Source organism: Macrotis lagotis, chromosome 2 (assembly GCF_037893015.1).
Source record: "Macrotis lagotis isolate mMagLag1 chromosome 2, bilby.v1.9.chrom.fasta, whole genome shotgun sequence".
In the NCBI taxonomy this organism is placed as follows: Eukaryota; Metazoa; Chordata; class Mammalia; order Peramelemorphia; family Peramelidae; genus Macrotis; species Macrotis lagotis.
The window spans coordinates 162969963-162993125 of NC_133659.1; the positions used below are offsets into that span (position 1 = coordinate 162969963).

Below are 23163 nucleotides of genomic sequence, written 5' to 3' on the forward strand. Positions count from 1 at the left end.
CGCCTGCGACAGCGAGGGGCGGAGTCGGGCCGGAAGGCACCCGGGGAACCCGAACGTGAGGGCCTTCGGGGTCTGTGCTGGTGGAGGCGGTCGGCTTGTCTTTGGGAAAAGAGCCCTTCCCCCGGCCCCCCGGAATATCAGGGTAAGGGCTGGGGCGACCCAGAGCCGCGGCTGCCGAGCGGGCCAGGAGGACCTTGTGCCCGCGGGAGGCCGCGGGGCCCGGAGGCAGCCCCACCCCCACCCCGGCCCTGCCCCGCCGTGGCAGCAGGGGGCCCGGAGACTGCTTTTCCTCCCTTGGAGGACATTCCGCTAGCAGGATGGCAGCTTTAGGGCCAGAGGGAACCTGGGGGCCACCTAGCGCAGCCCTTGTACCAATGAGAAGCCGGAAGAGGGCGCGATGGGCGGGAATCAGCCTCAGAACCACAGGACGGGAGAGCGGGGACGGAAGGGATGGAAGGGAACAAGCACTGAGGAGAGACTTACCCAGTGGGAGCGCGGGGTGCGGCGATTTACCCCTATTTGATTCTCATCTCCGTGGAACAGTTGGGAAAATGCAGACACAGAGATTAAGTGACCCGACCCTCCTCTGAGGTTGGATTTGAACCTGGGTCTCATCTTCCACATAACATGTTCTGTCCTGGACTCACCACATCTGGCGTATTGTATTTAGTTCCAGGCAGGCATATTTTAAGGACATCGATAAGCCAATGGCCCCTTAGGAAGGCCATTGATTTAAGACGATAAAGGGCCTCCCGAGGGCTTCTAAGGAAGAGGAAACTCAGAAGACACATGGGAAAGTTCTCTAAAAGCACTTGGAAGGCCAGAAGTTGGGATTGCACTTGTTCTGTTTGACTCTAAAGATAGAATCCTAAAGAAAGTGGGTGGACATTGCAAGGAAACAGACTTGAGTTTAATGTAGTGCAAAAACCACCCTCCTAACAGCTGTCCAGAAAAGAGTAGTAGGCTGCTATTTATACCCTTCACTTGATGTATTTAAGTAAAGATGTAGATACTCATCTTCTTAATGGGTGTATTGCAGAATCATAAACTTAAGAGCCAGAAGGGATCCTTACTGTCATCTAGTAGTAGAATTCCTTTGTTTTCACAGCTGAGGAAATGAGACTTAGAGCTTAAGGGACTTTGCCCAAAGTTACATCTGATTTGCATGGAAGCACAATGAATAGAGTGCCAGGTCTGGAGAAAGGAAGAGTCACCTTCTGGAGTTCAAATCTGGTCTAAGATACTTCCTAGCTGTGGGAACTTGGGCAAGACTCTTTACCCTGTTTATCTCAGCTCATCTGTAAAATGAGTTGGAAAAGGAAATGGCAAACCACTAAAGTATCTTTTCCAAGAAGATCTCAAATGGGGTCATGGAGATCAGACATGACTAAACTACCACCACCAGTACTTCTATATTTTATGGAATTTTTTTCCATTATAACATGGAGTAGTTCAGAGGGATCAAGTACAAGACCCACAATACTCCCACATACAGCCAGAACCAGGTTAAAGTGTAATTGAGAAATAGCTAATTGCATAAAAATTTAAAAATATATTTTAAAACTAGGTCAATATACGGACTACGGGTATCCTCTTGTATGGTTTAGTGGCTTCATTTCCTATTTAAGTTTGACACTTCTGTACTAGAACCTCTGAGGTTATTTCCAACTCTCAAATTCAGGGCCCTCATCTACTCACAATTGAAATAGTCTGCTGGTTGCAGGTCTTTTCCCACCGGAGTTCATTATCCATTTTGTCACCACATTGATATTTTAAAGCATTGGTCTGACCATTAACCCACTTCCTGCCAGTAAAGTCTAGTATCTCCCTAACTCTTATAGGATCAAATACAAAATTGTATCTGTCATTCAAAGCCTCTCATAACCTAGCCTTTTGTCATCTTACACCAAACCCTTCCATATACTCTGATCAGTGACCCTGGCCCCCTTTGCTGTTCCTTAAACAAGACTCTTAGCTCCAGATATTTTCTCTGCCTGTTCTTCAAGCCTGGGTTGCCCTCCCTTCTCATCTGAGCCTCCTAAATTCTTTCAAGAGCTAAAATCTCACCTCCAGGAAACCTTTCTCAGTCTCTCTTAATTCTAGTGCCTTCCTTTTGCTTATTATTTACTATTTTTCCTTGTTTGTACATAGTTGTTTATTGTTTTCTCCCCCCCATTACAGGGAGCTATTTGAGGGCTATACCTTTTTTTTGTATCTCCAGCACTTAGTGGAAATACTTAAATGATTGGCTGAGTCTGTGGCAGTTCTCTTCAGTGTTTGAAGAGCTGTTGTGTGGAAAGGGATTAGATTCAGAGAGCAGGCTGAAAGCACTGGGGAAATTACTAGATATTGTTCAGCTCATTTTTTTAAAAAAAATCTAATAATTAGCACTATTTGAAAATGACAGATGCCTCATGGAATATCCTGAATTTCCATCTTTGGAAGTTAGCAGCTGGCTGATCATTTGCTGGAAGCTTTTAAGAGCAGGGCAGCCTACATGAAATAGGAGATCAGATGACCTTTTTGATCCCTTCCAGCTGAGATCCTGGAGTTTCTTTTGGACTAGAGACAAAATTTTGGTCTTGTTGGTTTTCTTCTCCCTTTTGGTTCCCTCTATCTCATGTCTTCAATCCCTGGGTTGATTGATGTCTTCTCTGGTATGGACAGCTGACATTAGTGTTCGTTTCTCCTTGCCTCCTTTCACCCACATACTATCTTTGCAACCACCAGATATGCGTCTGTCAGCCTTGCTAGCCCTGGCAGCCAAGGCCAACTTGCCTCGTAATTATCGCTATGGAATGAGCCGACCTGGAACTATGGCTGATAAGAAAAGAAACCCTCCCTGGAAAAGGCAGCGTCCAGTCCTTGTGGAGCCTATACCTGAGGATTCCTGGAATGTGTTTTGTGGGGACATGGTGAGAGGAGATCCAGGGCTAACAGATATGGGTGTCTGGACAAAGGAGAGAATGGGCCTGAGGTTCATTCTTCCCTGTCATTGTGTACCTACAGGTTGAAATCCTGGAGGGCAAAGATGCTGGGAAGCAAGGCAAAGTAGTTCAGATCATCAGGGAGAGGAACTGGGTTGTCTTAGAAGGACTGAACACAGTAAGTAGTGGGGAATGGAACTTTTTGCATTGGTTCTGTCAGCCTCACTTTTTTGCCACCTTCTCTACCAAAAAAGTCAATCACTGATAACAAGAAAGGGCTGGATACTATCTCTCAGCTTATATTCCTGGGATGACCTCTGGCAGAGGCAATCCGTTTCTGATTTTCTTTCCCTCTCCTCCCACAGCATTTCCGATACATTGGCAGGAGCAAGGATTACCGGGGGACCATGATCCCCAGTGAGGCACCCCTGCTTTTCCGCCAGGTCAAGCTTGTGGATCCTACTGACAGGCAAGAGGGCAAGACATTGATCTTCTGGAAGATCAGGAACATGGAATTTCTAGGTGGTGAAAAAGATAGAATGCTGGAATGAAACCAGGAAGACTTGATTTTTGAATTCTTCTCTAGGCACTTGGCTTGTATGACCCTAAACCAGCCCTCATCTCTGTGCCTCAGGTTCATCTGTAAAATGAGGAGCTTTTATGACTAATTCTCACATTTGAATCAAAATGACCATTTTGGGATTGGGTTGAGATAGAAATGCTGCCTGGGGTGGGGGGTGAGTGGCGAGGTAAGGACCAGAGATACCATTTTGGAAAACAAGAGGAGAAACAGATTAGCTTTATAGCAGGCGAATGTTTCGACATCACTTAGGACTTCCTAGGAGTTAGAAGAATTCACTTGGTTACATCTGAGTTGTTGACTCTTTGAGGTTAGAGAAAGGATTTGGGGCCATTACAAGCTGGGTTCTCTCCTTTCCTGCAGGAAACCAACTGAAGTGGAATGGAGGTTTACAGAGGAAGGTGAGCGTGTTCGAGTCTCCCTGAGGACAGGGAGGATCATCCCAAAGCCCGAGTTCCCCAGACCTGACGGCATCATCCCTGAGCAGTGGATTGGTGAGTCATATCAGACAGGAGATAGAAGAGCTTAGACGGGGATGGTGGCTTTTCATATGAGGGTTGGAGGTTGGGGTCCAGGCATCACTGGTACAGACATGGGGTTTGTGTTAGTCTAAAGTGATCAAAAAGGTAGTGATATGGAAGAAAGAAGATGTACTTGACCCCAGAAGAAGTGGAATTTGGAGATGCTGATGACAAATCACCTGGAAGGCTGGGAAACCCCTTCCAGTTAGGAGGCCTGGTGTCAGAAAGACCCAAGGTTAACAACTGTTTGAATCCTCAGTGAGTCACTTATCCTTTTTCTGCCTGTACCCTCAATTCTAAAATAACACCATCTTCTTTGGATTGTCATCTCAAACAAGACACCTATAAAGCTTTTAGTAGAGTCCCTGACTCACACAGAACATTGAATAAGTGTGGTCCCCTTCCCTCTCCTCCTCTTTCTTTATGATCCCAAGAAACATATAGAGTAGGGTGTTGGGGGAAACCAGTGAGGACAGAATGAAGGGGCTGGGGTAGCAGCTCTAGATGGGCTGACAAGGCAGAGCAGGGTGGAGGAATTTTCCTTATTTTGTTTGGTCTCAAAGAGCAAAACCAGGAGCGGGGTGGGCATTTCCAGAAGCTGATTTTGGTTTGATATGAAGAAAACTTCCCACCAATTAGCTGTGTTCAGAATTCGAATGGCCAGCCACTGTGGGTAGTGAGGAGCTGAGCATTTGGAATGGATGCTGTACAAAGGATTTCTGCCCAGGTTCAGGTTAGACTGAGCTAGACAGTTTCTAAGGTTCCTCCCAACTCTGAGAGGGAGCATTAATGTATTCTCTCATGTAATCACTCTGGCTTTACAGATGGTCCCAAAGATACATCAGTGGAAGATGCTCTGGAGAGAACTTATGTTCCCTGTTTGAAGACCTTGGGAGAAGAGGTGATGGAGTCAATGGGGATTGTGGAGACTCGAAGGCACAGGAAAATTTACTGGTATTAAAAAACTATGAGGGTGGCTAGGTGGTGTAGTGGATAGAGCACCGGCCCTGGAGTCAGGAGTACCTGAGTTCAAATCTGGCCTCAGACACTTAATAATGACCTAGCTGTGTGGCCTTGGGCAAGCCACTTAACCCCATTTGCCTTGCAAAAACCTAAAAAAAACAAACAAAAAAAAAGCTATGGAAGGGACTGTATTCTTCCCATAACTACCTCTCCAAGATCCTGACCATGGGAGTCAGAGGGATTGCTATATTTACTATTGTTGAATAAAGGGATCCTGTTGAACTGCATTTCACCAGTGATGCTGCATTGGAAGAGTCAGAGGTTTTAATCATTATGAAGGTATCCTGGACCCACAGGAATGAGAAATGCCATGCGGTTTTGTGGGTAGGTCTGTCTCTTTCCTTTCCCTTAGGGATCCACTGGGCCACTTGGTATGGTAGCAAAGTGCAGTCACAAAACTAGGCCAACCTTATTTATTTCATAGGTGAGGAATCAGAGTACTGAAAGGGGAAGATGATTTGTCAAGGTCCTTCACCTCAATGGCTGTCTTTCATCATTTTTAAAATGGGAGGGGGGGGTTGAACTCAAAGACCTTACTAAATTCTGTAATTTGAGGACTCCCTTGAGTCAGCACCAGAAGGGCAGAAATGAGACAGATCAGCTTTGCCAGTGGGTAAGGGGGAAAGAGTGGTCAAAGACTTAACCTAATGGGCATCTGTGAAATACACCCAAGAGACCTGGCTGGCAGAGTGTTGTGCATCCTGTCCTCAACACTTAGCCTTTGGGGCAGTGAGGTGGCACAGAGCACTGGCCCTGAAGTCAGAAGTCTGAGTTCAAATTTGATATGTTGCCACCAATATATCAAAATTCCATCCTTTGTTCACACAGCATTCAGAGAAATAAGAATCAGGAAGGGTTTAATTTTTCTTTCAAAAATTAATTTTAGAAGGGTCATTTTTATATAACAAGTAGAAAAAAGTCTGAGATCCAAGCAGAGTATATTTCCAAGAAGGATAGCATCTACCTTTGGCCTAAGTGAGAGAAGTCCTTAATATTCTATTGTGGCCTCACACAAATCTCTGGGAACTGGGGAAATTTAAAGGATCTTGAAGCCTTCTTAAAACTGTCAGCTTTCCTCTATTTCCAGGTCAGAGAGTGCTGGGCCCAATGGGGTCTTGGTGGCCACCAAGATCAAATTTCGAGGAGACAGTTCAGGCCTAAAGACAGGGAGGAGTTCAGCTTGGCAACCTGAGGTGAGAAGAAGGGAGTGAGGCTCAAGATGTTAGAAGCTGCCCCTCCTTCAACCCTGTCTCTACCCCTAAAGCCCCTCCAGTAGATAATCACTGGAGAGGCTGGGGCTTCCTGGCATTAGAAGGCAGAAGAGGGTGGAGACATTGTTGAGTCTATACTCTCTCCCCTAAGGCACTATACTAACCAAATTTGGCTTTACCCTCTCCTTTCACTTCACTTGTACTGGGACTTACCTTGTTCCTGGAGGAAAAGCAGCCGATCCAGCAGAATTAGTGTCTCTACCAGTGGTGCCAGTAGCAGTGCCAGGCTGAAGAATGCCAATACCCGATGTTCCTGTGCTAGGCAGGCATGCAGGGAGTCCAGGTCCAGGGGCAGCCCAGGGTCCAATCCCACCCGCTGCAGCCCTAGCCGTATATACCTGAAGGGCAGTAAGTGGCAACAAGAGCATTTTAGGGTAGTGGAAATTTCCATACTGGATTTGTTCTGAGATGGTCCCCTCCATCATAAGTTCCTTCCAGATTCCACTTTAAAAAGGATCACAGGCCAAGGTATGGAGCGAGACCCCGAGCTTGAATGCTTAGAAACATTTTCACTTTTCCAAACCCTTAACTGAGATACCTCTCCCCCCTTTTTGTCCATGCATCCCCATTCCTTACTCTTCCAAGGGCAGTTCATGGGCCCTTGGAATGCTTTGCACCCCAGGTCTGCAGAGGCCTGGTTGGGCACCCCGGATGACCATCTCTAGAGCTGCTCGGTAGCAGTGGGTACGGAGGGTAGGGCCTGCTCCCCGAAGCCGTTCTGTGTAGTCCTCTAGAGCATGGCAGGCACCTTCTCGGAACTTGTAGGGCAGCTTGTGGTCCCGGAGGCCACTAATCCATTGGCTTAGGGGGTAGCCCCCAGGAGTGGTCAACTTCATGTAGCAGCAGCCCACAGATGCCAAGGCCACTGCCTCAGGGCAGCAGGCAAAGTACTGTAATAAAGTCACACTTAGGTCCCCACAGGCATGAAGGCCTGTCAGTAGCAGGCGTCTAGCAGGAACCTGAGTTGCCTCTGACTTCAGGGGAGACAGGAGCTCCTGGGACAAGGTAGTCGCATCTACCCAGCTGACGACATGATTTGGAGGACAGTGTGGGACAGCTGAGATGACCTGTGAAAAAAGGAAAGAACCAGATTTAACATTGCCTTGCATATAGCAGGCACTTAATAAATGCATGAGTTATGGGGGCTTAAATTCAGCAGTACCTCACCACTGAAGGATGCTTTATTTGAGATGGAGAGAATATTACCCTGGAGAGAACCAAGTCCAACTCCCTAATTTGAATTGGTGACAAACAGCTCAGGAAAGAGAAGTGACTTCACTGTCACAATCACAGTAAGAGGCAGAGCTAAGATATGATCTCAGACTTTATAATTCCAAAGACCTTGGTCTTTTCCCTTGGAAAGAAATAAGAAGGCACCACTTAGTCACCTTTTCTCTGATCAGATTAGGGTTTTGCTAACTCTCACCTCTCTCAAATATTCACAATCCTGGGGCAGTTAGGTGGTGCAGAGATAGAGCATGGTCCTGGAGTCAGGAAAACCTGAGTTCAAATTCAGCCTCAGACACTTAACCTAGCTGTGTGGCCTTGGGCAAGCCACTTAACCTCATTTGCCTTGCAAAAGTAAAAAAAAAAAAATATATTTACAATCCTTCATACAAAGGGTTTCCCCCAATCTGGTCCCACCCTACCTTCCTATTCAGCATTCTCTTCTCCAGGTCCCCTTATTAACCCCAGGGGTGGGAATGTGAGTTGCTTCTAATTACCCCTAGAATGTTCTTTCATTCTTGGTACTGAATTGCTACTCCTCCTTTAAGTCAGCAGGCCTAATTCAGATAGGAAGCTGACTACCTCCACCCCTTTTGGACTTCATTTAGCAATCTGTTTCAAATCTTTCTGATGCATTTGTTAAGTATCATAGTACCATGTATTTATTTTTTCTCCCATTAGTCTGTAAGCTCCCTGGGGTTGGGAGAACCCTGCTTTATCTAACATTACCTTGGCATTACTGTGTACCTGTTAAGTAGGTAGCACTCTCTGTATGTCTGTCTCAAAGTCCCTTTCTTCCCTCTGCTGTCATAATCTGCACAGCCCCACCAGGGACGGTGGTAATCGGGCTGGGGATGAGATGGTATGTAGTCAGGATCCTTCTCCCCTAAGGTCAAGAGTTGGGGCAACAGATTGGAGCAGGCCAGGCCTGCCCTGAGGAGAAAGTCTATTATTTGACTCTGACAGCAGGGAAGATAGATATATACATACATGTCTTTTGGGCCCAAGTCTTCAAAGTTGACAGAAGAACCCCCCAATTGGAAATCTCCTAAAACGGGAATTCTTGGGAATACTGTTATAATCCTGCTATAAATGCTGTTAAATATCTTAAGCTGTTTCATGTATTGCCAGGTCTCCTCCCAAGAAGAGAAGCTTTCCACTATGTCCGTCCCAAGGTTAGAGATGGGAATAGAGCTATCCAAAAGACAGGAAGGAAATTGAGGCTAGAAGCCAGACTATGGAAGTGAGAAAATGAGAAATGAGAAAAGTTCATTTCAAAATCAGAAAAGACTTATGTAGTTCTCTCAACCATCTTCTTGGGAAAGGTGTCTTACCTGTGACTTCCTCCTTTCTTCCTTTTTCAGTATACTAAGCAGTTCCTGGTCCAGTTGCTGGGCTCTTTCCACCAGTCTCCTATCCTTTTCAATGCCAGTCACAGAGAGCCCCAGCCCCAAGGCTAGGAATCTGGAGAGATGCCCCTGCAGTCATGAGAGTAGGAGTCATAGTATGCCTCAGTTGTTCCTTCCATTCTTCCCATCAGGGGCTTGAAGGTCTAAGATCACATTAGAAAGTGTAGAGACTTGGGTGTCCCTGTCTCTTCAATCCTATCTTTTGTATACTGCCCCTTTCCTACACAGTTCAAATCCTTTCCTACATCTTTTTTTCCAATTCTGTACTTATGGCAACATGCCCTTTTCTCCCCCTTTCCTCAAATTCAGAATAGACCCTGGGAGGACTACTTTCCAAATTCTACCTAATGTCTAAGGATATTAGACCAGGAAGGACTGATCTGGACTCACCTGACCAGAGCCCACGTCCACCACTTGGTTGCAGCCTGTAAGATCACTGAGTTTCTTCACCAGCTAGGGGAAGGGATTTGGAAGTAGAGAAACAAATCTCTTAGTCACTGGGTCCTTCTTACCAGGAAAATAGAGAAACATTCCCAGAGAAAGATGGCAACTAGAGAGGAGAAGCATGGGCAGGGGAGGATTGGGGATGGGGGGGAATTGTAGCCATGGAATCCTTGAGAAGGGAGAGATCTCCATATTTTACTCCTCTGCCCTCACCAACCCTACCTTCCCCATGCCTCCCTCAGCCCTCCCTTTTCATTCTCAGCCATTCCTCACCTCTCCCAGTCGCCTTATCTCATGCTGTTTCTTGGGCTTGACGTGTTTCCGGAATTGGGCTGCCAACCGGGAGCTCTGACTGGGGTTCTTCTGGAACTCAGAGGGACCCAGGGACTCAGGTGTCCGGGTAAAGGCCAGGGCATGGGCAGTTGCCTTCAGGGCCAGAAGGGTCAGTGGCCACACTGATCTGTACCTGAGACAGCCCACGCCCTCCTGTGAATGTTTCCACCATAACCAAAACAGATCATTTGACCACAAAATAAGGTGCTCATGAAGTCTTTGGGCAATTTTATCTCCAAATGACCCTGCCCATGAATTACAAATGGTTACATGAAATTAGCTCTTGATAATTTTTGTTTACCTGAAAACCATTCCCATACCTGATCTCTTCCCCAGCACTAGGAATCTCAAGTAGCATAGTAGCAATTTGAGGTGGAGTCAACCCATCTAGGACTTCTTGCCATGAATTGGGGAGCTTCTCCCACAAACAATCTGTAAAAAACTCCTACAGAGTAAGAGAAAATCAGTCAGTATCTGCATACTGCTGAGGACTCCCTAAACTGTCAGCACTTTTCCTTGGGGTCTTAACGGGGATGCATGCTTCTAAGCATTTTGGATCATAACACTTAAAGATGGAAGGGCAGTTAAAAGCCTTCCTCCTCCCCCAGGCTACTTTCTTCCCTCGTTTTGAAGATGGAAAAATGGAAATTTGGAGACCTTTCTGATGTTAAAAAATGAAAATTGGACTAGATGATCTTGGCTCCTAGGAGCATGAGTACTTAAACTGACCTTCCCAAGGTCATAAGGATGGCAATAACAGGGCCAGGATTTGAATCTATGCCATGTGATGTTTCTCATTTGTACCTGCAACTTTATCAGCTAGTCTTTAGTTGGAAGGAAGTGCAAAGGAATAATGGACAAATGAAATCCACAGGTGTAGATTTCAAAATATATGCTTTGTATTACCATCCTCTTCTATACACATAAAACTCTCCTCCTCATTCCTGCCCTTCAACTACACCAACTCCCAGTTTTGTTTTATTTACAATAATGTAGGCATCCAGGATGAATCCATAGAGGGGAAGAACACGGGTCAAGTTCACAGCTAGCTGCCTCCTTCCTTCTAAAGAGAGCTTCCTAGCTGCAAGGCCAGGCATCCTGAAGACCTACAGAGAAAGTGGATAGACAGATGGGTCCTTTCCTACTCCTAACTGAGGCTTTACCTAAAGTGAAAAAGGTCAGTGGGACTAAGTGGGCTTAGGATACAGTGATAGGCATTATCTCCAAGAATAAGGTACCTAGTCCTAATCAGATCATGCCTGGGTACTATGTTCAGTTTTAAAACACCCTATTTTAGGAAGTGCTGGATGAGCTGGAGAGTATCCAAAGGACGCAGGCCAAGGGGATGAAGGATCTTGGAGGACATAACAGCTGTCTTCACCTATCTGAATGGCTATTATGGAGGAGGTTCTGGCCCCAGAAGGCAAACCTCAGAGCAATGGGTAGAAGTAGTAAAGAAACAGATTGAGGCTTTACCGTTAGCAAAGATTTTATAACAGAACTATCCAAATGTGGAATGGGTTCCTTCCAGAGTCAATGGGGTTACTGAGCACTAAAAGCCTTCCATATGGGGTTAAATGAACACAATTCTGTAAGCAGTCTTGTAGAATCTTGTTTGGGTATGTACTAGGCAACTTCTGAGGTCCCTTCTGAAATCCCTGATAACCAAGGTTTTGACGACTAGTCTTTGTAACAAGGGGGAATCTTGGAAGACACCAGAGACCTGTCTCCTGTTTCTTCAAGTTCCACTGTTTCTAAACCATGAGGAAAGAGTTATAGGATCACCTAATGTCAAATGTAAGAAAGAATTTTGGACACCATAAAGGGAAACTGGCACCCAAAGGAGTGCTCCCCATCTCATGTTCTGCCTCTCTTCCTCCAGAGGCCAGGTTTCTAGGTGTTTAATAATTGGTCCTAGCAATAACATTAATAATTATTAGTGCTGACACATCATTTTAAGGTTTACAAAGCATGTTACGAATACTACTTCATTGATCCTTACAATGTAGATAAAGGCAATAGATCAAATTATCTCCTTTTTGCAGATGAGGAAGCTGAGGCAGACATTTAAATCACTTGCCCAGGGTCATACAACTAGTAATAATCTTCAGCTCGATTTAAACTGAAGACTTTCTGAATTCAGAGCCAGTACTCCATTTTTTTAATTAATATTTTTATTTGTTTTCCAATTATCTACTGTAGTTTCTATCATTTTTGTTAGGTTTTGAATTTTATAATTTTTCCCCACCCTCCCTTCCTCCCTTCCTCCCCTCCTCCCCACATTCCCCCACACAGAAGGCAGTCTGATAATCTTTACATTGTTTCCATTGATCACACTGAATATGTTGAGAGTGAAGTCATATCCTTAAGGAGAAAAAAATATTAGAGATTATGTAGTACATAATACACTTTAAAAAATATGAAGGTGATAATAGACTTTGTTTTTTGTTCAAACTCCACAGTTCTTTCTCTGGACACAGATGATATTTTCTGCCGCAGATACTCTAAAATTGTCCCTGATTATTGCATTGATGGAATGAGCAAGTCCATTAAGGTTGATCATCACCCCAATGTTGCTGTTAGGGTGTACAATGTTCTGGTTCTGCTCATCACCCCAATGTTGCTGTTAGGGAGTACAATGTTCTGGTTCTGCTCACCTCACTCAGCATCAATTCATTCAGGTCTTTCCAGGCTTCTCTGAAATCCCATCCCTCTTAGTTTCTAATAGAACAATAGTGTTCCATAACGTACATATAACCACAATTTGTTCAGCCATTCCTCAATTGATGGACATTCACTCGATTTCCAATTTTTTGCTACCACAAACAAGGCTGCTATGACTATTTTTGTGCAAGTGATGTTTTTACCCTTTTTATGATCTCTTAAGTAGTGGTATTGCTGGATCAAGGGGAATGCACATTTTTATTGCCCTTTGGGCATAATTCCAGATTCCTCTCTAGAAAGGTTGGATCAGTCCACAACTCCACCAATAATCTATTAGTGTCCCAGATTTTCCATATTCCTTCCAACATTGAACATTGTCTTTTCTGGGCATATTGGCCCAACTGATAGAGAGCCTCCTTCATTTTTGAAGATCATGATGATATCGGGGAGGTGATACAATGACATGCAAGTAAATTGGATTTAACTGAGGGGAGGTAGTACAAAATCGCCAATCTCACTTTTTCCTCTAGAAGCATCTGAGTCCAGTAAGCAAGATATACATCAGGATGATAGAGATAGCCGTAGATGCAGTGGGAAATCTTGGTCTTTTTTAAAAAAAAGTATTTTATCATTCCAATTATATATATAAATAATTTTCAACATTAATTTTTTTGTTTTGGTTTTTGGTTTTTCAAGGCAAATGGGGTTAAGTGTTTTGCCCAAGGCTACACAGCTAGTTAATTATGAAGTGTCTGAGGCTGGATTTGAATTCAGGTACTCCTAACTCCAGGGCTGGTGCTCTATCCACTTGCTCCACCTAGCTACCCCTAACATTAATTTTTGTAAGATTTTGAGTTTCAAAATTTTCTCTCTCTTCTCAAGACAACAAGCAATCTAATATAAGTTGTACAATCATGTTAAACACATTTCCATATTAATCATGTTGTGAAAAAAGAATCGGAAGAGGAAAAAGCACAAGAAAGAAAAAACAAAAATCAAATTTAAAACAGGGAAAACAGTTTGTAGGCAGTTTTCAAATGAAGAAATTAAAGCTATCTATAGTTATGTGAAACAATGCTTTAAAATGTAGATTCTAAATCACTATTGATTAGAAAAATACAAATTAAAACAAATGAGGTACCACCTCAAACCTATCAAATTGGCTATTATGACAGAAAAGGAAAATGATAAATGTTGGGGATGTGAAAACTGGGATACTAACTCCACTATTGGTGGAGTTGTGAATTGATCCAACCATTCTGGAGAGCAATTTAGAACTATGATGGAAGAGGTGTAAAATTGTTCATCTCTTTGATCCAACATTACCACCACTAGGTCCCTATCTCAGAGAGATCTTTTATAAAAAGGGGAAAAGGACCCACATGTATAAAGATATTTCTAGTAGATCTTTTTGTAATGGCAAGGAATTGGAAATTGCTCATAAACTAGGGAATGATTGAACAAGTTGTGGAATATGAATGTAATGGAATACTATTGTGAAAGTATGATGAACATATCTGGAAAGATTCACATGAACTGATACTCAGTGAAGTGAGCAGAACTAGGAGAACATGGTATACAATAAGCAACACTGTATGATCATTATGACAGACTTAGCTCTTCTCAGTAATATAATGATTCAAGATAATTCCAAAAGACATGTGATGGGAAATGCTTGCACATACAGAGAAATATGGAATCTGATTGCAGACCTTGCCTTTTAAACAGGTCTCAGTTTGACTGAAACAATACCCATTCAGTGATTAAGGCTAGGTAAGAAATGAGGCAAAGAATGACTTCTTTTACCTAGTTAAAAAAAAAAATGGAGAGAAGACCCTCAGAGTTTTAGCAGAAAACAAAAACAATTGCTATTGACATTTACTCTAACTCAATCAGGGCCCAAACTAACCAAATAGGGCTTGGTCTGGGACCTATTGTTGGCCAAAGACAGCCAGAGTGATTTGAGTTTAAGCCCTGGCCTTAAGAAATCTAGCCCCCAAACCCCAAAATATCTTTTGAGGTTTTGGGCATCAAAACTTACATTCCTTTGGGCAGAATATATGTGGACAAAAGGGAAGGGAAAGGAAAAAAGGGGGAGAGAGAGAGAGACAGAGCAAGCACATGAGCAATAGCTCACTCCTTTTCAGTGATAGAGAACTGGAAACTGCTTAGGTCCCATTATTTGTGGAATGGCTGTGAGAATTATGAATATAAATATAACAATACTATTGTGCTGAAAGAAATGAAAAGATGATTTCAGAGAAACCTGGAATTGTAGGAAATGATACAGGACTTAATGAGCAGACCCAAAACAATGTATACTTACTTATCAAAACTATAAAAATGAAAAATTCTCTTAAGATATCCCCAATCATAACAATCAACTGTGATTCCAGAAGAATGATGAATGTTGACAGGTGATGAACTGAAATGTAGGACCAAAAAATAATCCTTTGATGTGGCAAACTGTTTACTATGCTTCTATGACACAGGGCTCTTTGCTTTGTTCTTTATTTCTCTTTTCAGCGGTTGGGAGAAAAAAACAAACTAAATGATAACTTAAAAAAAATGAATGGGGAAAAAGCACAGGAACGAAGTAGTATTTATGAAGCCCCTACTATGTGTCAGGTGCTTTACAAACATCACATTAATGACTTATAATCACCCTGGGTGGTGGGTGCTGTTCATATTAGCATCTTACAATTGGGGAAACTGAAGCAGAGGTGAAATGACTTGCCCAGAATCACACAGATGAATGAGAATGCTGAGGACCCCCATCCTTTTTTCTACTTACTTTGCCAACTATCTGAAGGAAAATAATACTTGGGCGGAGGAAGTGACCCTGATAATGTCAGGGGCTGATATGGAAAATTGTAGTCTTCTGGCTGGTCCCCTCTTCCTACAATACTCTCCCTCCTCTCCAGTTATGACTTCCCCGGCTTCCTTTAAGTTCCAATTAAAATCCCACCTTCTTCAGGCAGTCTTAATCAATCCCTCTGAATCCCTTTGTTTCCTATGAATCCTAGATATGGTCTGCTTTTATATGTATGATACATTTGATAGCTTGATGCCTATTTACAAATGCATACATCTGGTACCTTGATACATATTTACAAACGTATACCTCTGCTACACTGAAGCAGGGCGGCACACCGGAAGCCCTTGCTTCTCTTCCCACCCCCGGCGCTCAGCCCAGTGATGGCCGCAGCAGGCTCTGGACAAAAGCTCACTGACGGAGAGGGGCTAGCGGCGGGCGCGGAGCCGGGCAGAGCCGAGGGGCAGCGGGCGCGGAGCCGGGCAGAGCCGAGGGGCGGCGGCCGCCTCGCCCAGAGAGCAGACGCGAGCCCGAGGCCAGGGGCGGGGAAGCGTCACAGCGGGGACGCCGGGTGACGTCACGCGCCGGGCGGCGTGGGGCGGCGCCTCTGAGTCCGGGCAGGGATGAGGGCAAAGGCAAAGGCTACCGCGCCCGCCCCGGGGCCCGCCCCGCCCGGCCCCCTCCCGGAAGTGAGGCCCGGCCTCCCGGCGCCGTTCCCTACCTGCTGCTCCGAGTTGTTCGGCCCGGGGAGCACGCGCCGCCCGCGACCCCCACCCCCTCCGCTTCTTTCTCCCCAGTGGGAGTCGATCTCCCTCCCTGAGGTGGGGGGGTCGCCGGCGTGCCGGAGGGTCCTCGGGCGCACCGCGGTCACACGCCCCCACGCGACCGCCCGCGTGTGTGTCCCCCGCAGCCGCGCAGGCGCGGCCCCGTCTCTACTTCCGCCTCCGGCCGCTTCCGGCCGCTACGGGGGCGCCAGGGGAGGTGAGTAAAGCGCGACGGGGCGCGCGGCCGGCGTGGGGCCTGGGGCCCGGCTCCCCACGGACTCCCGCCACGCCGCCCCGCAGCTCCCGTCCGGGCCCCAGCCTCGGTTTCCCCTCGCGTTCACTCAGCCCCCGGGCGAGTCCGGAGCGCCGGCGGCGGCGGCGTGCTGTGGCTATGTCGGGACCGAGCGCCTGTCTAGCCCAGCCTCCCGAGTTTAGAGGGGGGGCACCGAGACCCGGAGAAGGGGAGGTGAATACAGGCCCCATTTTTCTGGGGCGGAATTTGAGGGAGACGGGCGCACTTTGGGTGACAGACACCCCCCGGGATAGTAACGAGGGAGCCGGGCTCACAAGCCCTAGTTTCGGAAGGTGTTGGAACCTTAACTACTTCGTAGATGCGGACATTGGGCAGATCACTTCCCTTCACAGACCTTAATTTCCCGAGGAAGCTGACTTAAACTTACGTGATCTTTCTAAATCCCAGTTTCCATCTGTTGTGGCGCCTCAAGATCTTTAAAGTGATTCCTCTATTCCCTATCTTAAAACCTTTCTGACTATTTTTCCTGATATCTTAAGAAATCTGAGGCTTAAAGAGAGTCATTTCACCATCCATCAATTAAACCCTTAGGCTCTGGGCTTAATTCGGTTACCCTTTTTTTTTTTTCATAGGATATGCTACACACTTCAACATGTGGATCTCTGGTCTTTGGCTGGGAATAAGTCCCAAGCTTCTCTGTTTTTAAAAACCACTCTCTGAAGTTTTATCCCTTCCAGTCACTCTTCTCTCCAAACTTTCTTGACCATGTCTACCCTGATTCTCAATTTGGACTTTGGGAATTGCCCTCCTCCACAGAAGGCAACTGAGGGGAACCGAAGGCATCAGCGTTTCATCCAACGACAAAGGAGGATACAGAGGAACCTTAAGCAGAAACAGATGCAGATCCCCAACGGGCCTTCTATATCAGGGCATTCTAAACTCCACAATAAAGGGGGGACTCTTAGCACAAATAGTAAACAGAAACTTCATCCCCTCCCTGAACCTATAGGAGAGACACCCAGTCAGAAGAATGGAATTGAGAAGTCCTTGAGTAGGAAGGTATCAACGGTATCTTGGTTGACACCTGCTCCTTCAAGGAAGACCAGTTCAGTGTCTTTGTCATCTAGGGTAGATCTCCTGTCAGAGTTCCAGAGTGGCCTCAGCCCCCTTCCACCTACCCGAACCCTCCCAGCTGCTTCAGAGAAGGGTTGCAGCAAGAAGATGGTGGCTCTTGACTGTGAGATGGTGGGCACAGGGCCTAAAGGCCATATCAGTTCTTTGGCCCGATGTAGCATTGTGAATTATAATGGCGATGTGCTATATGACGAATACATTCGTCCTCCCTGCAAAATTGTGGACTACCGGACCAAGTGGAGCGGCATTAAGAAGGAGCATATGATTAATGCCACCCCTTTCAAGGTGGCCCGGAAAGAGGTGATGGGAAGGGGTGTGTGGAAGGTGGGGGACCTGTGCTAGGATGCCTGAGATAATTCTCTTAAAAGGGAACGATCAGAGAAAAGGTTTGATAGGGGTTAAATAAAGAGGAAGACTTCTAGATAGGAAGGGATTGGGCCTATGATAAAAGGTAGTAGGACATGAAAGGGAGTGGGTTGGTGTCTCAGTTAACACCTTATATATTGAGCACAGAACCCTGTTCTGGAATTAGGTCTGTAAGACAGAGTAATCCTACTCCCCTCTTTCCCACTATTTGTACAAACACATTTAAATATTATGGGGGAAAGAGAAGGATGTCTATTTGCCCAGGAGGAAAATGCAGAATCACGTTGAAACAGAGGACAAAAAAAATGAAAGGAATAATAATGCAGAATTTAGGTGATGGAATCTTTGTAGGTGCTTTTTTCTCAGTCCTGTCAGAAGGCAGAATTGGATGATGCAATGCTCCTGAAGGAGTCCCATCATTGCCATCAGGCCTTGGACTGCTTTTTCCTATCCCATAGAGGAGGGATTTAAGACTACCCTTGGAGAGAAGGTGAACGCATCTATTTTTCAAGTACATCACTTGATTAGAAGTCATATAAGAATGTCACCAAAAGAAGAGAAGTGATGGTAACCTTAGGAAACATCTAATCAAAACCATTTTACAGATGAGGAAATGGAAGTTCAGAAAAGTAAAGTCACAGTTATTCATGGCAAAACTAAGGCTGGAAAACAAGACTTTAAACTTAAGATCTAGAATTCATATATCATCATACCCTACTTCTTGCCTTATCCTGACTCTTAAGTTTAGCATCTGCTTTACAGAGTATGAGCTTTGTGCTTCCTGGCTTCTATCATAGGACCAATTTCTATATTGCATCAACATTGTACTGTTCAAGGCAGTCCTTAATTTGTGATTATTCAACTTGAACACCTATCAGACCCAACTGTATCAAATACAGTAAATGGCACTGAAGACCTAGGCTTTGACTGTAGGATTTTTCAGAAACCTGCCAATTCTCTATCTGAGCTGTTCTGAGGTACGTGGTATATTGTGCCTTTCTATTTGTATCCAAATATCCTGTCCTATAAGTTCCCAGTGAACTGAATCCTGTTCTGATCTCCAAGACTGATCCAGGCACAGGAGAGAATCTCTGCTCTTAGTGAAGTTCTTTCTCTAATGGGGAAATAACAGAAGCCAAGGACTAGGGTTGACAGGGATCTGAGAGGTTCAACTTAGCCCCAAGAAAGGAAATGATTTACTTCTAGTTACACAGATGGTAAGTGGCAAAGTCAGAATTAACATCCGGGTCTTTCGCTCTAGGCTCTTTACTGTATCCCATTTTCTCTTTGGTTCATGCCAGAACATATAGTGTAAATAGAAATATGGAGGGAAAATTCCAAATAAAAACATTTGCTTGAGTTAAGTCAAGAGGTTTCCTGAGTGGGTATGCAAGAAGGAGAATGTAGGAGGATACCAAAGGAGGAGAAGCAAACTAGGTAGTGGTGACAAGATAGCTGAATTGAATTGGAGTGCTGAGTCCATTCTAGGGAAATAAAAGAAATGGTGCAATGGTGAGTTGTTGCTAGTAAGGAGGAGCATGAAAGACTGACCCAAGTTGTTACCATTTTCAGAAAGCATTTGCTACCTGCCTTTTTGTGTGTGGTCATATGCTAAGCATCATACAAATTATGTTGGCATTAAGTCCTCCCTAAGAATATATCTAGCCATCAGGGCTATCTCTTGCAGAGTAGACTACCTCAAGGAGGCCCTGCCCCTGTCTGAGATATTCTGAGGCCTGAACTGGGGAATTGCCTTCAGAGCAAGAATTCTTCAGTTCCTTGTGGACTCCTTTGTCAGTCTGATGTCTCAGCTCAGAATAATGTGTTAAAATGTTGTATGCCGGAACCAATTATGGTAAAACTCAGTTCTCAAAAGTTTTTTTTTTCAATTTTATGAACTCCAGTTTAAGAGCCCCTGCCTTATAGCTTGTAACCTATTCTTTTGACCCTCAGAGTGGTGACATATCATCTTTTGAAGATGATTTTGATTTCTTGAGAAAACCAGAAGTCATTTGGAGCCAAATGTGGTAAATACAAGTGAGTGATAAAGCTAGGAAGATGTAGTTTTTAATTTTTAGAGAGTTGTGATTATAATATTAGTAAGACTTTTTTAAGGAGGCAATGTTAATACAGTATAGTGGAAAGAGCACTGTCCCAGAATCAGACAACTTTAGTTCAAATTCCACCTTTTACTTTGTGACCTTGGGAAAATCATTTAACTTGCACCTTGATTTTCTCATCTCTAGCATGAAGGGGTTGGATTAAATAACCTCTAAGGTTCTGTTCAGCTCTAAATCTGTGACCTTATAAGGCATATATGATAGGGGTCATAGGAGTTGATTTAGTGGAAAGAATAATTTAGACTCAAGATCCTAGATTCCAATCCCTTCTTTGTCTTGACTTAGCAATCTGACCCTGGTTAAGTCATTTCTTTAGACCTTGGTTCCATCGTTTATAAAATGAGGGTGACAAATCAAGGTTATCAGCACTGAAATCCTTAGCTCTTGAGTATTTTGTTCTAAGACAAACCTAGCAATCCAGTAGAAACTTAAGACAATTTTACTTATTGGAAATGGATGCAATTTGGGACTAAGACTAATTTATCATTGAATTGAAGAGTTGGTGGGGGACAGGGAGAATCAGCATTCTTTTCCCATTTCCAGATAGAGTGGAGCCAGAGAAATCATCTGCTCTTATCTGATTAAGGCTCCTGCCTTGAAGTAGGGAATTACAGGATTTTAAAAAGAATTTGACTATTAGGAAAAAAGATAATTTGTAGAGATGTACTGGCTTTTGAGAGCAGTTTGAGAGGGATACACTAAACAAATGATAGGGAAGAGATATATTGGCTAAGCAGGGCCAAGTTGTATTTATCCACAGAGGAGAGACTTCAACAACCCTCCTTTCCTCAATTTCAGATCTTGAAGATTCTCCTTGGCAAGATTGTAGTGGGCCACGCCATACACAATGATTTCAAAGCTCTTCATTACTTTCACCCCAAACCCCTTACCCGAGACACTTCTAGAATTCCTATCCTTAATTCCCGGGCTGGCTTCCCTGAGCATGAGTCAGTCTCTTTGAAGCGTTTGACCAAGCAGCTGCTCCATCAGGACATCCAGGTAAGTGGGTGGTGATGGGTGAACATTTTCTAAGCTCCAGAAAACATTTCTAAATTTATCCTTCATTTACCAACTCTATCCCCCCAACACACACACACACACACACACACACACACACACACACACACACACACACACACTATCCCCACCTCAGAGATAGTCTTTTTAGCTCTTTTTTTCCCTAAAGATACCCTCCTCAACTTTGACTGTATATTTACTTTGGAGGTCTTATAGGGATAGTCCTTGACTTAAACACAAGGCAACTGTACTGTAGTACTAGCTGGGTTCACATTTGCTATATGTGACCTTTATCAACTCATTCTCCCTTCTCTAACCTCACTTTCTCCTTCTGCTAAATGAGTATAACAATTCTCTTTATTTGTTCACAGCTTGATTTTTGAAATAAAATGATAATAACTATAAGCAGTCAGGCCCTGGAATTAGATTTGACTAAGAGGAGAAGATTAGGCCTTTTTCTAATGAATAGTCAAAAAAATGCAGATTATTAAAGATATGACCTCACCATACCAACTTCAGGGAAGTACCAGTCTTTCCCAGAATTCAATCTATCTCCTCAGCCACTTAGGAAAAGAAAAGAACTGAGAGGAAGAGAAGAAAAGTTAGAGGGCTAATGCTATACTAAGCTCCTGTTATTCTGATGGTGTTTCTCTGAAAGTGAATGATAGGTTTTATCCAGACAGAATAAGATGGAATTAGCAGACATTCTATAGAGGGGCAGAGATTAAACAATAATGTGGATTTCCCAAAGTGAAACCCAGAAATAAAATCTTAAAAGGAATTCACAGTGGGGCGCTATTTCCAGAGTGGGCTGACTTTCAGAGGAGAGCCAAGTTGTGTTTTGGTTTATTTTTTAAAAATCTGGACCTATGATATAATTTTAAGGAACATTTGATGATGAAATTAAATTGATCTACCTAGAGTCACATCACCATTAAGTGTCAGAGGTGTAGCATGTAACATGAACCAGACTGCATAGCCTCCTTGCACAACTTAGATCAAGTACTTAAATGCTTTTTACATGCCAGGCAGAGGGAAGTAAAGAGAAAGTGGGAAGCAGCACCTTATAGTCTCACTCTACTTTCATCCCTTCTTCCCCTAGGTAGGGAAGAGCGGGCATTCCTCAGTTGAAGATGCCAAGGCAACTATGGACCTCTACAAGTTGGTGGAAGTTGAGTGGGAGCAACAGCTGGCCCGGTCTCCTTCCTCTCAAGAATAAGGGAGGAAGTTTTGTGGGACTGGTAGTTATTGTAGAGAGAGGGCATCAGACAGAGGTTCAACAGCTACCCCAGGGAAACAGACTATCTGACCAGCTCAAGACTTAGGCTGGAGCTCTTGGGAAGTGAGTCTACCCCAGACCCAATCTCTCGGACTATAGACCATTGAAATTTTTATCACAGGTGTTGTGTTCTACTTGTCTAGAGTATTTTCCCTCTCAGTCCCAGTGAAGGGGTGGGGTAAGGGGAAACTCCCTACCTTGATAGCCAGCGTTGCAAGCTACCCACCCCTTAACATTGGTGTTTTAAGCTGGTCACAAGTCCCAGCATGCCTTGCTCCAGGCAAGCTAATAGGACAGTGATGAGATGTATAGTTTTCCTAGATCTTCCCTAAAACATTATGGCTGTGATTAAGTACTTTTGTCCCAAAGTACCATCAGCCAGTGCTACTTTTAGCCCAGGATCATCATCTTCCCATCCTTGCTACCTGGAGGAACCACCTCTGATGATCTGTTGATTCCCTGTTTTTCCCCTGGGTAGTGAGAAGCAAGAAAATCAACTTTTTCATGGTTACATTTTTTCAAATATCCTCTTTCCTAAGGGGAAAGAGTTATTTATTTGAGTCCCAGGTGCCTGTTGAGAAAGTGTTTGTTTTCAATGCTCCCTCCTTCATTTTAAGTGAAGCCTCTAAATGCCCAAGTTACTGCCTTGTAAACTCTCAAAACAAATTTTTATAAAGGAAGCATTGTTTTTTGCTACTTATTAAACAGATTTAGGACAAGGTACTTTGTAAAAGAATGCATAATATGGGCTAACTACAAATAATTCAGTAAAAGAGCTTCCTGGTTTGTGAATTTGAAAAGCCCTGAACAGCACTCAGCATATGGATAAGATCAATCACACAATCATATCTTCACAAACATTTACTAAGGATCTTTAGGTTGTTATTCTGTGCTGCCGTATTCCTTGTTTTCAACTGTGCTGCACATCCCCACTCATAAATCAGACATATTGTGGATAATAAGATAGATTGGCTAGAAGTGTGACATCTCAAAGCCTGGATGTGTGTAAATTTAGA

At 44.2% G+C, this 23163-nt stretch overlaps 3 protein-coding genes across 5 annotated transcripts; 2 read left to right on the forward strand and 1 right to left on the reverse strand.

Moving 5' to 3' along the window:
• MRPL24 (mitochondrial ribosomal protein L24) lies at window positions 1-5278 on the forward strand. The gene is made up of 6 exons (XM_074223192.1): window positions 1-142; window positions 2731-2915; window positions 3010-3105; window positions 3293-3396; window positions 3871-4001; window positions 4853-5278. The coding sequence occupies exons 2-6, from the start codon at window positions 2733-2735 to the stop codon at window positions 4987-4989; spliced, it is 651 nt and encodes a 216-aa protein (XP_074079293.1). The 5' UTR covers window positions 1-142; window positions 2731-2732; the 3' UTR covers window positions 4990-5278.
• On the reverse strand, window positions 5182-16141 carry METTL25B (methyltransferase like 25B). Of its 2 annotated transcripts, none has more exons than XM_074223190.1 (9): window positions 15936-16141; window positions 10722-10841; window positions 10056-10180; window positions 9676-9868; window positions 9349-9411; window positions 8884-9027; window positions 6899-7389; window positions 6476-6660; window positions 5182-6239 (listed from the first exon to the last, which is right to left on the reverse strand). In XM_074223190.1, exons 2-9 carry the CDS (start codon window positions 10830-10832, stop codon window positions 6118-6120), a joined length of 1434 nt encoding a protein of 477 aa, XP_074079291.1. In that variant the 5' UTR covers window positions 10833-10841; window positions 15936-16141; the 3' UTR covers window positions 5182-6117. The 2 variants fall into 2 exon arrangements, with proteins under 2 accessions (XP_074079291.1, XP_074079292.1); XM_074223191.1 differs by lacking the exon at window positions 15936-16141 and adding an exon at window positions 15524-15661.
• Window positions 15840-22827, forward strand: ISG20L2 (interferon stimulated exonuclease gene 20 like 2). Of its 2 annotated transcripts, none has more exons than XM_074223193.1 (4): window positions 15840-16195; window positions 16864-17665; window positions 20650-20850; window positions 21971-22827. In XM_074223193.1, the coding sequence occupies exons 2-4, from the start codon at window positions 16997-16999 to the stop codon at window positions 22085-22087; spliced, it is 987 nt and encodes a 328-aa protein (XP_074079294.1). In that variant the 5' UTR covers window positions 15840-16195; window positions 16864-16996; the 3' UTR covers window positions 22088-22827. The 2 variants fall into 2 exon arrangements, with proteins under 2 accessions (XP_074079294.1, XP_074079296.1); XM_074223195.1 differs by lacking the exon at window positions 15840-16195 and adding an exon at window positions 16231-16444.
• Window positions 22828-23163: the final 336 nt, after the last annotated feature.

Excerpts from the sequence above, each read along its gene's own strand:
- MRPL24 (XM_074223192.1), top strand. The coding sequence starts at position 2,733 with ATGCGTCTGTCAGCCTTGCTAGCCCTGGCAGCCAAGGCCAACTTGCCT. Across the intron at positions 2,916-3,009 it reads ATGTGTTTTGTGGGGACATG|GTTGAAATCCTGGAGGGCAA; the intron begins GTGAGAGGAGAT and ends GTGTACCTACAG. Across the intron at positions 3,106-3,292 it reads TCTTAGAAGGACTGAACACA|CATTTCCGATACATTGGCAG; the intron begins GTAAGTAGTGGG and ends CTCCTCCCACAG.
- ISG20L2 (XM_074223193.1), top strand. The coding sequence starts at position 16,997 with ATGTCTACCCTGATTCTCAATTTGGACTTTGGGAATTGCCCTCCTCCA. Across the intron at positions 17,666-20,649 it reads TCAAGGTGGCCCGGAAAGAG|ATCTTGAAGATTCTCCTTGG; the intron begins GTGATGGGAAGG and ends CCTCAATTTCAG. Across the intron at positions 20,851-21,970 it reads TGCTCCATCAGGACATCCAG|GTAGGGAAGAGCGGGCATTC; the intron begins GTAAGTGGGTGG and ends TTCTTCCCCTAG.
- METTL25B (XM_074223190.1), bottom strand. The coding sequence starts at position 10,832 with ATGCCTGGCCTTGCAGCTAGGAAGCTCTCTTTAGAAGGAAGGAGGCAG. Across the intron at positions 10,181-10,721 it reads TCCTGGATGCCTACATTATT|GAGTTTTTTACAGATTGTTT; the intron begins GTAAATAAAACA and ends CTTACTCTGTAG. Across the intron at positions 9,412-9,675 it reads AGATAAGGCGACTGGGAGAG|CTGGTGAAGAAACTCAGTGA; the intron begins GTGAGGAATGGC and ends CCCTTCCCCTAG.